At 36.3% G+C, this 15,212-nt stretch overlaps 1 protein-coding gene across 1 annotated transcript; it reads left to right on the forward strand.

The window, feature by feature from the left end:
• The first annotated feature begins 722 nt into the window (after positions 1-722).
• Positions 723-10,955, forward strand: LOC111098636 (immunoglobulin A1 protease autotransporter-like). Its single transcript, XM_038556269.1, has 3 exons — positions 723-1,024; positions 4,857-4,920; positions 9,346-10,955. Exons 2-3 carry the CDS (start codon positions 4,873-4,875, stop codon positions 10,843-10,845), a joined length of 1,548 nt encoding a protein of 515 aa, XP_038412197.1. The 5' UTR covers positions 723-1,024; positions 4,857-4,872; the 3' UTR covers positions 10,846-10,955.
• The last annotated feature ends 4,257 nt before the right edge of the window (positions 10,956-15,212 follow it).

The following is a 15,212-nucleotide window of genomic DNA, read 5'->3' on the forward strand; positions in this document are numbered from 1 at the left end:
AGTGGCAACTTTGGCTTGGATCATGATCCCAGGGTCCTGGGTTGGAGCCCCACATCAGGCTCCCTGGTCAGTGGGAATCCTGCTTGTCCTTCTCCCTCTGCCCCTCTGCCATCCTCTGCCACCCCATTAGTGCCCTCTCTCTCTCTCTCTCTCTCAAATAAATGAATAAATAAAACCTTTTTTAAAAAACAGAATAACTTGTATTAATGTAACATCTCTCTGAGTTTAACTCTCCCACATAACTGTCTCCACAAATTTGGTCATTTAATGTCATAATATTATAAACAATCCACCTATTTCATTCAGTTCATTTCACTTTAATTTTTCACAAGTATTGGGTGTTCAAACATTTGATTAGAGAGTGAAGACTGCATCACACTGCATAAGACATTATACTGTCCCTGGAATTTAGCATGGAGCGATGGTGGAAATCTAGGTTGGGTAAGTAGCTCCTGTTTGTATTTACTATTCCTTTTAAGTTTGCTTACCTTGCTAATATTAAATATAAATGAACTCTAACCCCAGATGTCATTTCCCGAAAATAGACAATCTTAAATTCTCCTGATATTTTAGTTGCTCCAGAAAACATGGTGGAGACTATATAAAATATTTAAGGACAGCAAGGACACTAAGTTTCCATCACCTACAGGTCCTCCCATAGACACACCCCAGGGAGTCAAGAGAGTTAAGAGACTTTTCAAAATGAACTCTGAATGTACAATCTGTTCACCGGAAGAATATGAATCTCTATTTGCCTAAGAAAAAAATACACGTAAAAGGATGCCTGCCAATATCTACTCACAACTACCCATTGTTTCAGAAAAGATCACCAGACTTGAAATAAGTTCATCAAATTTTTTTGTATCACCAAGAGAAATCCAGCAAAGGGATTGTGTATAATCACCCATATTTTCCTACAAATTCTCCTTCTTAATCTTCTTTTTAATTTCTAATTACCATCAAGAGGACACTCATATACGGTAGCTGGTAAGAATCAACCTAACAAGAAGGAGCTCCTAACAGGGTAAGTATGTGGATATTTGGAAATATCCATTCTATTTGGAAGGTACCTAAAATTCCTCAGTTTATAATAGAATTCTTAATCAAAGGTATATATAAGAAATGCCAGAAGATTGTAATTGCAAATGATCCAAAAACTGAAATGTGCCCTAAGAAAAAGAGGTGGTGGGACATTTTTTTTTTTAAGATTTAAAGTTTTGGGGGCACCTGGCTGGCTCATGTGACTCTTGCTCTTAGGGTCATGAGTTCAAGCACCATGCTAGGTCTAGAGATTACTTAAATATATAAGTATTTTTTTAATATATATAAAATTTCAGCAACTGAATGTGGCTGAGAAAAGAGCTTTTGTTGTTTTGTCAAACAGTTCTTTTGGAACAACTCTTGAAACAAAGATGAAATGCAAATCCAAGACCTTACTGTGGTTCAAGAAGTCCTGCATTATATCTCACTGCTGGCATTTCTTTAGCTTTATCTCAACCAGTCCTCCTATTGACCACTATCCTCCTGCCACACTGGACTTCTTGAAATTTAGCTGTCTGTCTGCTTCAAACCATCTTCCCATACTCCATATCTAGCTAACTTTACTCACGCTACAAATGTCTTCCCTTTGTATTCCTTACCCTCTTCAATTAGAATTGTCCCATTACATATCTTCTCATAGCACCTGTACTTATTCTTTACTGCACTTATCACCATTTCTAATTGGGTATTTATTTGTGTCTTTATTTAATTGCTGCTTGGCTCCCTAATTTGTTCTCTTAGATATATAAGAATTCTGCTTTGCTCACTATTGGATTCTTCATGCACCACATAATCCTGCCATGTAATAGACTTGCAGTAAATTTCCATCCAATTTTCCCTTAAATAAAATTTTCTTCCTAGAATAGCTTAATTTTCTGTAGTACTCACTAGAACAGGTAATAGAAAGCAAACTAAGTTAGGTTTGTCAAAATAAATGTCATACTGAAAGACCTCCAATACATCCTGTGGCATTTTTTATCTGTGCCAAATATGAAGTGAACAGGAACAAAACACTTTCTTCCTTTAGATGTTTTTTTACTGTGATTTTTTTATTTCCATGATTTATTATCCCTACAAAATAAAAAATTAAATTATTTAACCAAACACTTGCAATAATTAAACATCTATGTAAATATAATCAGGCAGCCATTATCTCTCAAAAAATAAATATTATTTCAAGCTAACTAACTGAACTAATTGAAATATCTGAAGTTAGAAAGTCATGTATAGGACCTCAGTCATTTCTGTGTGCAAAATCTTTAGGATTCAATTTAAAAAAAAAAAAACTTCATTTTAAAAAACTCAGCTTTAAAATGAAATAATGACCATCTTACAGTGTAAAAATAAAAACAAAAAAACTAAGGTTTAGTCTATAGTAGAGCCTTATCTCAAAGAGTAGTGCACATTACTCAAATTAAAAATATAAGAGCATTTAAAATATTTGCTTCCTAACCTACCAATCCTTCTCACTCTCAACCTACACTCCATGGAGAGACATCTATTAGTGTGGGAGGTACTTTGCCAGGCACTAAAAATACAGAGATTTGGGGGTTTTAAGTTCCAATCTTAAGAAGAAACTTATAATCTGGATGTAGGTAGGGGTGGTGTAGGAAAAAGAGTAGATAATACAGTATAGTTTATAGGACTGTATTGAGCATAATGTGAGGGCATGGGAAGGCTTAGGGGCCCTGGCAAAGTTTTAAAAGATGAGTAGAAATTATCTACTCATGGGAGCAACAGGAGGCAGAGAAGCCATTGCAGGTTCCAGGTAAGAGCAACAAACACAGCAAGAGCGTGGTGTATTTAGAAAACTGCCAGTCCTTTATGCTGGCATAGCTGGCTTAAAAAAATACATTAGACAGAATGCAGAAAACCTTGCACACTTTAAGAGTTTGGATTTAGTCCTGAAGCTGTGGAAAATAAACAAAGGATTTTAAGCAGAGGAGCAACATGAAGGCATTCATATTTTTGGAAGGACATTCTGGTTACAAAGGGAAAGGAGTTGAAGGAAGGATGGAAAGTAGAGTTGAGTTTCAGTTTGGAAAGTATTATATAATACATTTAGAAATGGTGAAAAACTGAACTACAGATGGGGACATAGAATAAGGCAAAAAGACAGGATCAGGAAACCTTAATGAACTGAATAGAAAAGATTTGGTCACTATTATGACTGGTGAATCCTGCTGAAATGTGTGAGGGGAATGTGAAATGAAGAGGAGTTTTGCTAAGTGAAGAGTCAAAAATGACTTTCATATTTTTCCTTATATTAGTATGTGAATGGTAATGTTATTCAGAAACGGCTATAGAAGGACATGAGGCGGGGTGAGAGAGACACGTTACTAGTTTAGTTTTGCAGATAGTCCCTGTTGGAAATGCGAAGGGAAAATCCAGTGGAAGTAGGACATACAGTTTTGGAGCTCAGAGAGAGATGTGTTGCATAGATAGAGATTTGGGAGGCCATGGCCTAGAGCTGCTGAAGCCCCCACTTGGATGAGATTGCTCAGGGAGACACATACAATAGGAACAAAAGACCTTCCTGAATGCACCGCTTTCTCTTTCAATTCTCTTTATTTTTTCCCCTTCCTCTGCTGCTGTGCTTTCTTTCCTTTTTTAAAAGATTTTATTTATTTATTTGACAGAGAGAGAGAGAGAGCACAAGCAGGGGGAGAGGCAGGCAGAGTGATAAGCATTAGCAGACTCCCCACTGAGCAGGAAACCCAATGTGGGGCTGGATCCCAGGACCCTGGGATCATGACCTGAGCTGAAAACATACTTAAGACAAATTAATTAAAGACAGGTCCTTAATTAATCTGCCTAATCTACTGAGCCACCCAGCTGCCCTGCTCTATTTTCCCCTACACTTCTCTATCCTCTTCTCACAGCTTCCATCTCTCTGTACTTCTTACATAATATCCCATTATGAGGAACTTACTTTTGTTTTAATGATTTCTTAAATATATAAGAACCTTATGTGCCTTGTGTTTAACTTTTAAGTAGGTTCCATGTCCAGCATGGAGTCCACCACAGGGCTTGAACTCATGACTGTGAGATCCAAACCTGAACTGAGATCAAAAATCCAACACTAAACTGAGTCATCCAGCCACCCTCATTGTGTTTAACTTTTAAAAAGGCGCAAGCAGGGACACCTGGCTGGCTCAGTCAAAAGAGCTTGCAACTCTTGATCTCCAAGTTGTGAGTTTGAGACCCACATTGGGCTTAGCAATTATTTTAAATAAATAGATAAATAAATAAATAAATTTTATTTATTTTTTTTAATAAATTTTAATAGTGAGTGAGCATTTCAATTTCTACTTTCTTCTATCTAAAGTTAGCTAGACTAAATTGTACATGATACATCTAAACTAATCTGAGAGAACACAGGAAGAATTGCATAAAATTCTTAATCCAGTATCAGTCCTTAGGTATGATTTTTCATTTTCAACCCAAATAAGAAAATTATGATGCATTTCCTTGTTTGTGTAATATATAGCTATGATCTGCCTGAAAATGTCAGGAATCCTCATAAGATAAAAGGAGTTTTAGTTTATAGACAAGCTTTAATTGCAGGAGGAGAAATGCTCTTTCCAAATATATCAATGTTTGAATTATTTGAGGTCTTATTTCATGAGTCTTTAAAAAAGAAAATAAAAAGTTGATCTCTGCATTTATTATAAATATTCTTCATCTTCATCATCAAAAGTTTCATTCCTATCATAAATATTGACTTTTCCAAGCTATGCCTGTTGAGCAAATAAAAATTTTGCTCCAATCTTGAATCAGTGTGCGTAACAGAATAATTATTTTGGCTTTTTCAGAGGATAGCAATTAAACATGAAAATCATATTCCAGATTCTATGGGTTCTGAGCATTTGCTTCTCGGTAAGTCCTGTTCATCACAATGATTCCTCAGCCTTATCCAATTGTAGTAGTGGACAATGACTTGCAATTATGTTTTTAAAATTTTCACTATAGTTTGTCTTTGACTCTAAACACTGTGGTAAAGTGATGCATAATCAATATGTGATTAAAAAATACTGATTTTTGCATGGGCTTAATTAATCAGCTATGAAGACAAATAGCAAAAAAAAATGGGGGGTTACAAAAATTACTTTGGAACAATAGCACTGTTGAAATAAGAATCTAAAGTATCAAGTGACTAAAGCAGAATTTCATTTAGATATATATGCTCTAGTAGAATTATTTAAGGGAAAAGCATCTAAGTGTTTTTCTTTTCTTTTTCCACTTGTCCTCATTTCATCACATTGACAGTAGTTCAGAATTCAGGAAGAAAGCTGCTGAGGGGGTTCAGGTTTGAAAGTCTGTATGTAGCACATGGGCTAGAAATCATAGTAGAAGCTATGAATTTGATAGACCCTATATCCCAAATGTCTTCCCTAAATGTTCCCAATCCTTCTTCATGCTAACTGCAATCAGGCTCTTCCTTTAGAGCCTGGTTTCCCCTGCAGCTTCCTCAAGTAGGGACTGCTTTCTTCCCTCTGCCTCACTTCACTAGACCTGTTGTGATGGCTGACCTCCTTGCCTTTGATCACTGCTTCCAGCCTGTTCTTCCCTCCCACATTCTTTTTCTTTGAAGATTTTATCCATTTATTCATGAGAGACACAGAGAAGCAGAGACATAAGCAGAGGGAGAAGCAAGCTCCCTGTGGGATCCCGACTCAGGACCCATTCCCAAGGCCCCAGATCATGACTGACCTGATCCAAAGACAGATGCTCAACCACTGAGCCACCCAGGTGTCTCTTCCCTCCCACATTCTTGAAAATTACTAGCTTTGAATTTCCCATCACCTATTATAGGACCCATGAGCCTGTCCAGCCTTAGTCATCAATTGACCCAGGTTGCTGATCCTCATTCCTCAAGGGTTTTAGCTCTTGGCTCATTATCATTCTCTGATGTTATTCCTGTCTCAATTATTGGTAATTTCAATATCCCCATAGAAAATCCTTCCAAACATCTATCCTCCGTTGCTGATCCTACAATCTAGAAAGATCTTATTATCCACCCAACCAACCCTTCATTCTTTCCAGGCCTTTCCTGTTTTGTGCACTAAATCCTCTAAGCCTATTTTGTTGTCTAACTTTCCTTTTGTCCTCACTTTTCTCCATAGCCAAATTAGAGTTCATGATCTACCAGTATTAACCCCTCCTTGCTTTTTCTTCTATCCATATACTTTTTCACTATTCTAGATAACTAGCACCTTTCCCTCTCCTCTACACTTCCAACACCTCTTCCTCCATCCTCTTTCTCAGCTGATGAGTTAATTCCTGTTTCACCAAGAAAATAAAAACAATTAAAAATGAACCTTCACAAGTTCCTATCACCATTAGATATGTAGATATACCATATACTCTCATCCATACCTATATATTTTGAGCAGCCCAAACTCTTGCTAAGGCCAAACTTTCCCTTATGCACCAGATCTCATGCCTTTTTGTCTACTGAAGGGCATCACCTCTAAAACCCCCCTTCTCTCCTCCCTTTTCTCACTCTTAACTAGATTATTCTCAACAACATGAAAGTTTGTTCTTCTACTTTAAGAAAACAAAACAAAGAAAACTTCTACCAACTCCCCTCATGTCTCTCCCAGCTACTGTCCCACTTGTGAAAAATTGTCTGCACCTGGGTATTCTTTCTCCTCCAACTTTCTCTTACCCTCATTCCAACCAGTCTTTATCTCTACCACCCCAACTGCTGCATTTGGCAAAGTTAATCACTTTCTCCTACTTGAATCCCTTTCTTCATTTCCACAAAACCAGTATCCATGCTTTACTCCTACTCATGGCCATTCCTTCTCCTTTGCCTGTTCCTCCTTATCTGCCTGACCTTTAAATGTTGCAATGCCTTAAAGTTCAGTCCTTAGACCTCTCCTCTTTTCTATCTACATTATCCTCTAAGTGATTTAAATCCATTTTCATTGTCTTAAATAATATCTACATGCTGATAACACCAAAATTTAAATTCCCAGCCTGACCTCTTTCATGAATTTCAGAAGTTATATATTTAAACTCCTATTCAGCACCTATACTTGGATGTCCAATAAGCTTCTTTAACTTATATCCAAAACTGAGCTTCTCACTATTCCCCATTTTATCTAGACCCTCCTATAATCTTTCCTATGTTTATTTATGTTTAACTACATCTTCCAGTTGCACAGGTCAAAATTTATGGAATTGGGATGCCTGGGTGGCTCAGTGGTTGAACGTCTGCCTTTGGCTCAGGGAGTGATCCTGGAGTCCTGGGATCGAGTCCCGCATCGGGCTTGGATCCTGCATGGATCCTGCTTCTTCTTCTGCCTATGTCTCTGCCTCTCTGTGTCTTAATTTTATTTATTTAAATAAATAAAATCTTTTAAAAAGAAAACAAAAATAATGGAATTATCTTTGATTCCTCTTTTTTTCTTTTGTGCCCTTCATCTTTTTCAGAAAATCTTGTGGGAGTTATCCAGAATCAACATCTCACCACCTCTACTACTCCACCCTGATCTGTACCACTATAAACTCACACCTGGCCTATTTCAGGCATTTTCTGACTGGTGTCCTTGCTTTCATCCTTGCTCCACAGTCTCTGGTCAATATAGCCAAGTTACATTATGTCACTGGTCTGATCAAACTTCCCTACCACATTATGAGAATAAACCAAGGTATTTACAGTGTCCTGCAAAGGTCTATATGATAGCTTCCCCATCTCCCATTACCTCTCTAACCTCATCTCTTACTTTTGCACTTGCTATTCCCTTTCCCTGGAATACTTTCTGCCAAGAATTTACATAGCTTGCTCTCTTGCCACCCTTAAGTCTTTGCTCAAAGGACTAATGATGTATCCTTTCCAACTACCCAATTTTAATTGGAAATGACCCCATCTCAGGACACCCTTACCATCTTTATTTTTCACCATGGCATTTATCATTTCTTAGAATTGATAATTATTATTATCATTTATATTTATATTATACAAAAAAATAATTATTTTGTTTATCGTCTCTACCACTAAAATATAAACTCTAATAGGCCAGGAATTTATTTTATTTTTGTTCATTAATAATACATCATTAGCACTAGCAAATATGTAATAGTAGATATTTATTAAATATTTGACAAATGATTGATAAAGATCACTCAAAGAAAGCATGTAAAATGAGATTGACTCACCCAAATTTCCTTTTCCTTCCTCCTTTCTCTTCATTTATCCTCCAAGTATATTTATTTCTTAATTACCCATGATAGGAATGACACTACATTAAAATTTTGCATTAGTTTTTCTTAACTAATGAAAAATTTTAAAGATATTAAAAATAGTCAAAGATGCTTATGACTTTCTTTTCTAAACTTAATTTAATTCTATTTGGCTTAGTGTCACTCTGAGGTGATTTTTTTAATGAGTTTGCAAAGGAATATAAACACGAATCTTTAATTTAAAAATTTTCTATTCTTACTTTTCATCCTCAACCCAATATCCAAAGGGATGTAAACACTAACCCTTAATACAAAAATCTACTATTCTTGCTCTTCATCCTCAAATCAATCAAAAATTTTCTCATATTATATTTTATTTAACAAATGTGTTGGACTAAGATTGTATGAAATTTTAAAAAAGCTTTGTAATAGAGAATTGTAGATGACTATAATAATATATGAGTTCGGTTTTCAAGGTCCAAATATATCAACAGCAACTTCTTTAACTGAAACTTATAATAAATAAGAGTTTATTGACTATTGTACTGCTTTTAAGCAATATGATTAATTTATCCTAAATTAAACTTCTTTTTCAGTAAAGAAAGAATAGCTTATTCAAGACTAAGTTATTCAGAGTCTGATATGTATCAAAAATTATAGACTTAAGATGACATGAGAAATAAAAAGATGATTATTTCTTCCAGGAAGTTTAAATTTATTGTAGAATATTTAGAAGTTTATAATTTAGATAAATATTTAATTTTTTAACATGAGGTCCTGATTACTATTATAGAAACAGAAACCAAATTCTATGGAAGAGAGAGAAATTAATTCAAATTGAGGGAATCTTTTAAGATTGTCTGGAAAAACAACATTGAGTACATAATGTGCATGAATGGCCAGAGGTTTCATCTTCATTTGTACCAGTAACAAGATCTTGTCTGTCTCACAAATAGATAAAAAAATAAAGGAGATTCTCACTTTAAATGCATGCCTTGTCTCTTTATGAGCCAGAACCATAACTATTAGGAACAAATGTTATTAATTCTTTGAATTTAATATTTTACAATAGAGATATTAAGTATAATTGATTTTGCCTATGTCTTTCTTCAGGCCAGTCAGAGTCAAGAAAAGAATAATGGATTCAATCAAAGACGACAGTTGCATTCATCTGGTCGAGATCTAGCTCGATCACAATCTGCTAAAGCCAAGCCTCTTCCAAATTCAAATCCACCAAGATCCATCTTGCCTCAGTATCACCAAAACTTAGCTAGCCAGTCACTAAGCAGATCAACCAATTCAAAGTTACTTCCTCCTAAAAAGCAACTTCCTTTAAAGTCATCTATCCCAAAAAAACTAGCAAAACTACAAACTCATTCAAATAAAGCTAGCCAACCAAAACTAGGTCCAACTGAGAACAGTTCAAAAACTCAAAGTAGGTCTAGGCAGTCACAAGTTTACCAAAATAACTCTATTCAAAAAAGGCCTCATTTCAAGTCAACTATTCACAATAGACCCCATTCATTACATCCTGGTCAATTACGGTACTCTAAGAAACAGCCTCAAAAATCCCAATCTCCTCCAAATCCATCTGTTAAAAAAGTGATAAAGCCATTCAAATCTCTTTCAAATACAGCCCTTCAGCAAAAACCTCAACTAACGAAGCATAATCCTAATTCACACACTCTACAAAAAGCTAGCCTAAACAAGCCACAACCTAATAAATTTGTTAAAAGAAGAACCAGACAAAGAAAGCCTAATTCAAAAGCACTTGTCCAAAATATACCAAGCCACACCAAAACTCATCTAGAAGCACCTGGTGGAAGAAAACGTATACAGCCGCTCAATCCAAGAAAATGTCTACAACCATCTAGTCAAGGAAGACGTCCACAGTCATCTAATCGAAGACAACACCCACATCCGCTTGGTCAAAAAATACCAAATCCACTAATTAAAGTACCCAGACAAATTAAGGCCACACATTGTATTAGGCCACACATTCAAAACAAACCTGAATCACACCACTATCATCCACATGTACATCTTTCTCCAGACAACCCATATCCATCTCCCTTCATTCCCAGCCTGAAACCTCAGGTGCAACCAACTAGCAAAGTGGTAAGCACCAGAACCCAAGTCTTAAACACAACTCCGTTTGCTGCCATTGCCACCACAACTCCCCACTACACTATCAGCTCCAACACAACCTCAGCTACAACCACAAACAAAATATCATCTGATCTCATCTTCAAAAGTACAACTCCTTCTGATATCACAGTTTCCAGTCCTAAAACCCAAGTTCCAGTTACCATTCCACTCACTGCTGCAACCACGTCTAATGCTCCAACTACCGAGATTTCACCTCCCCTTGTTACTGCCACTACTCTTCCTGCCACCATGCAAACAACTCCTTTTACCATACATACCATACTCAAGATGACCACTGAGTCAGGATATGAAACAACAGAACTTCCCTACAGCAGCACTAACCCTGATAATAACTACATATATGAAACTACAGAATCTTATTACTATGATGAATTTGATGTCTCTAATTCTGAAGTTACAGCATCCACCTATACCACTCCAAAACCTGCCTCTACCACCAACTAAATACCAGTTTTCTAAAGTATATTGCTGTTAACTTCATGATTATATCTTTTTCTTTAAAATAATTTTCCATAGTATTTAAAAAGACAATAAAAATGAAGCAAGTGAAATTATGAAGTATTTTGTGATTTCATTAGAAAAGAACACCCTAGGTAGTCATTCTAAAGTATTACCCTCCTTTTCCACCTCCGCCACTGAGTGCTCTGAGTCCACCAAGTCCTCAGAGAATTAGATAATTTAAAGTACAAATAAAAACACTTCTAGAATCATCTTTAAGACTGAAAGCTTAGCATTGGGTTGAAGAGGGGAAAGAAATTAGTAGACTTTCAGGGATTTCTTTGAAAATTGTAATTTAATTTGCTCTAGTAGAAAAGGATAAAGGAAATATTGTGAACTGCTTAAAGGTATAGTGGCAGTCAGATTAGTATTGAGTCTTATTCCTCTTCAAATTCTTCATCTATTAAAATGATAATAATGCCTTATCTTATAAAATAGTTGAGAAATTCAAAAGAAATGATGAACCTGACATAGGTACCTGGCACCACTTTAGAGTAACCATTTAGAGTAACCACTAAATGGTTGTTATTGTCAGATCATGTGAAGTTATTCTTTACACCTAGACATGAATTGGAACTTTCTCTGCTTTTTTCATTGCACATTAGCTGAGCACTTGGCAGGCATTATTCCTGCAGTGGGACAATGTTGATGTTGGCTTCTTTAGAACCCATTCATTCTGATCTGTCACACCTTGGAAAACCAGGCTACCTTGCTCCATACAAAAAGTCAGGTAGTTCGATTAGGTAGATAGGCTCTTCAGTCCTTATTAGCTCTTGATTTTTATCATTTTCTTTAGTGTGTCTTTCAGAGATTCAATGCAAAATTGGATATTAAAGCAAAATATCACTTAGAGAATACAGATTATATGAATTTAAGCTTCACTTTTGAGACTTATACTCTATCAAATTTGCCCTCTAGGTTGATTCTGCTTTTGAGGAAGGTCAATAAAGTGAAATATTTTGGAAAAGATTTGTGTCATGTTATGTCACATGCTGTGTAAACTGGATGAAATACAGTACAGCAAAAGAAATTTTTCTAAATTTTTACAGAATTTATTTCTGAAAATAGGTGACTAAAATGTCAGTACATACATCAAAAGTACCACCAGGCACTGAAAAAAATCACTGTTGACATCTTTACCTAGTTTCTTCAAAAAATACATGTAAATTCTCCTCTAATTAGAGAGACATTTTTATTTTTGAAAACATGTCTCTCTCCTCTGGGTTATCTGTATTTAAAATGTTCTCTTCTTGGATAGTGCTCATTTAAAGTGGCAAATTATTTTGCTTCCCTTCTAGAGATTGAAGTATTTCTCTTTTTTATGTCAATCAATGAAAGATGTCTAGGACTCCCAAATTATTGATCACCATCTGGGCTTTTATCCCCATATGGATCTATATATGTCCTATTAAAACCAGATCTCTCACCCTCCTGTTGGCCTCTACCTTTCCACTGTGCTCTCTAAACTCAAGTGAAAGTCAGTTGTGAGCACAATACCATGGGTTTTCAGTCTCTATGCAGAAAGTTCCTGTCATCCTATTTCCCTAACTGGGACTAGGTTCCTCGAAGTAGACTTCCCAGCCTTGACTACTTTTTTCTCATACCTCCATGAAGCACAGGACCTGGAGATAGGATATATGGGTACCTCATAGCCATTCCTAGATTATTTCCATTCTCTTTCCCTCAAAAACCCATAATTCCCTTAAAGTGTGTGTCATCAGAGTTTACAAATACTACTCTCCCTTTTTGTAGTTACCTGTTCTGCCTTCAATCACTCTTCCAGTCACTGAACATTTTACTTCCCAGATCACTAACTTTTTCCCCACCATTGCTTTTTCATGCTTGGGGACTCCAACGATCGCATAGGAGATTTGCTTAAAACCTGGCCTCACTTCTTTCACTTCACATCCAATGATTCTTCCCTCCACCCTTTCCCATGGTTAAACCCTGGGAATCAATTACTGGACCTCTGCCAAATTCCCAATTCCAAGCTTTCTATTCTGTAATCACCATCTTCTATCTTTCCAGCTCCAGTACTACCAATCTCAATAATCTTTGGTATATCTGGCCTTTAATCAATTCACCTCCCCAGCTGGGCCAAGCAAGGTCCATCACCTCCCTTCTGTCCCTTTTTCTCTTCTTACATAACTGTAGCCCATTAATATTATATTTTTATTTATACATGCTGAACACCTTCTTTTACGTATATGTATTTTTACATAAAACTCTCACTCTGCACAAGCATAAGGTAAACTTCAACATCACTGCATATGCCCTTTTCTAATTCACAAAATTCCAGGCATATATACATTATAACCAGAGTGTGATGAAACATTAGAATAAAGGACCTAAAAAAATAAAATCTATCAAGATATTCTCTTGTGTCTGTAACTTGAACCTGGTGGTTGTACCAGGCTTATTGCTTAATTTCACTAAAGGTAATATGTCCACAAATGTTGCTGACCCATGGATATCAGTCAAAAAACAAGTATAGTTTTAAACAGGAAAATAATGTGGAGAAAATAAGGCTTGGGGTTAATAATTCTACCACCTGAGTGCATTTTAAGCTATAGTATGGGATGATAGTAAAAGTATTAACCAAACAAGATGAAAAGTAAAGTAAGATTAGAAGAGCGGAAAGAGCACCAAAGCACAAAACAAAGTCTAGAACAAGGAAAATGTCAGAGGAAATTAGCAAGACTGAGGTCAAAGCTGAAGATGAAGAAAGAAGGACAAAAAAAAAAAAAAAACCCTACACCTTTCAGTAAACCCGACAAATGCATGGTAGTTCCCTGATGGATACAAGTGCTCACTTGTGGGAGAGTTTACAAAATTATTTTTAGTATTGATGGTATATCCAAATGGAGATGTTCACGGGAAGCTAAAGAGCTGAAGTTGGAAAGAGAGATAAAGTTTTAGGAAAGAAAATGGAGATTCAATCTGTGTAAAGTACATAAAACCATGAGAACAGATTAGCTCCTTGAGCATTATTTGCAGAACAAAACAGGGATTGTTACTCTCATAGTAACTGTTATTTTCTCACTAGCACTTACCAGAATTATATATATTCTTAATATAATAAAAATATAGTTGTAGATTTTTTGGTATGTTTACTTGCTTTGTCTGTCTCCTTCACCTGTCTATAACCTCCACAAGGACAAAGAACATGTTATTTTCTTCTCTACTACATCCCCAGTGGAGCAGAGCTGAATCTCAAGAAATTTTTGTGGGTAGATAGAATGTAGATAGATGGATCCATGAAGAAACAACATGAGCTTTGTGGGAAACCCCTCCAAAAATTATTTAAGGCAATGAAAAATCAGCTTTCAAATGAATACATACCTAACCTGATCATCCCTTCTTCTCAGTCTTCCTGGGATAGAATGGTACATAAACTCTCCAAGAGAAAATATTGAAACAACTAGGAAATTAGGAAAACAAGATGTGCACTGTTACTCCTTCTACACCCTCTGAATCACCATCTTCTTCATTACGTTTTCCTGCCAGAAGCCAAGACTGTCTCCTTCTCTCTATCTCAGTTCTCAATCAAGATACCCAGCACCTTCTGTGGTTCAGACCCAGGGCCAAAGGAACAGGTCTACCTCAAATAAGCAAGACAAAAAGCCAAAGCCTCATGTTGATGTTGGACTCTTTATGTGATCCATACATTTCACAGAATCACAGAATTCCATGATGAAAGAACATTAAAATACATATTTAGGATTACTCAAATTTACTGTTGAATTTACTTGTTGGAAGAGGTTACCAAGGGGATATGACAACTCGTTGACCCACGAGATGGACGTGGGCCAATTAGAGACGCTTCACCCTCTCCCCTGTCCTTGAAATGTGTTTTCTGCTTGACTTTTCCACACTTGAAGCTGATTCAAGGACACAGCCTTGAGATACTGATGGCTTGCTGCAAACACCTTGACAGTGTACATAGCTAAACCCAGTTAAGATCTCTATAGAAGTTTTTAAGATCCAGGTAGGTTGGCATGGTGATATCCTTGTCTTTCAGCCACCCAAGATAAGTCCCATATGTAAGTTCCCTTATGAACACTGCCACCAGCAGTCTGGAAGTGGCCTGACTTTCTTTGGTTTTTCTTTGCCCTCCATGTATGGGGGCCAGTCTCAGATTTCACCCAGAAAGCTCCCAAGGATGAGAACCCATACTAGTTCAAGAGCACATGTCACACGTGAGTGCACTTTGAAATTAAGTCACTGTTGTAAAAGCAAGAAGAAAATGGCACATTTAAAGATTTAAATCAAGAACACTTTGTCTTTGACCTTCTCCGCCCTATCCCAAAGAA

This window comes from Canis lupus, chromosome 13 (genome assembly GCF_011100685.1).
Source record: "Canis lupus familiaris isolate Mischka breed German Shepherd chromosome 13, alternate assembly UU_Cfam_GSD_1.0, whole genome shotgun sequence".
In the NCBI taxonomy this organism is placed as follows: domain Eukaryota; kingdom Metazoa; phylum Chordata; class Mammalia; order Carnivora; family Canidae; genus Canis; species Canis lupus.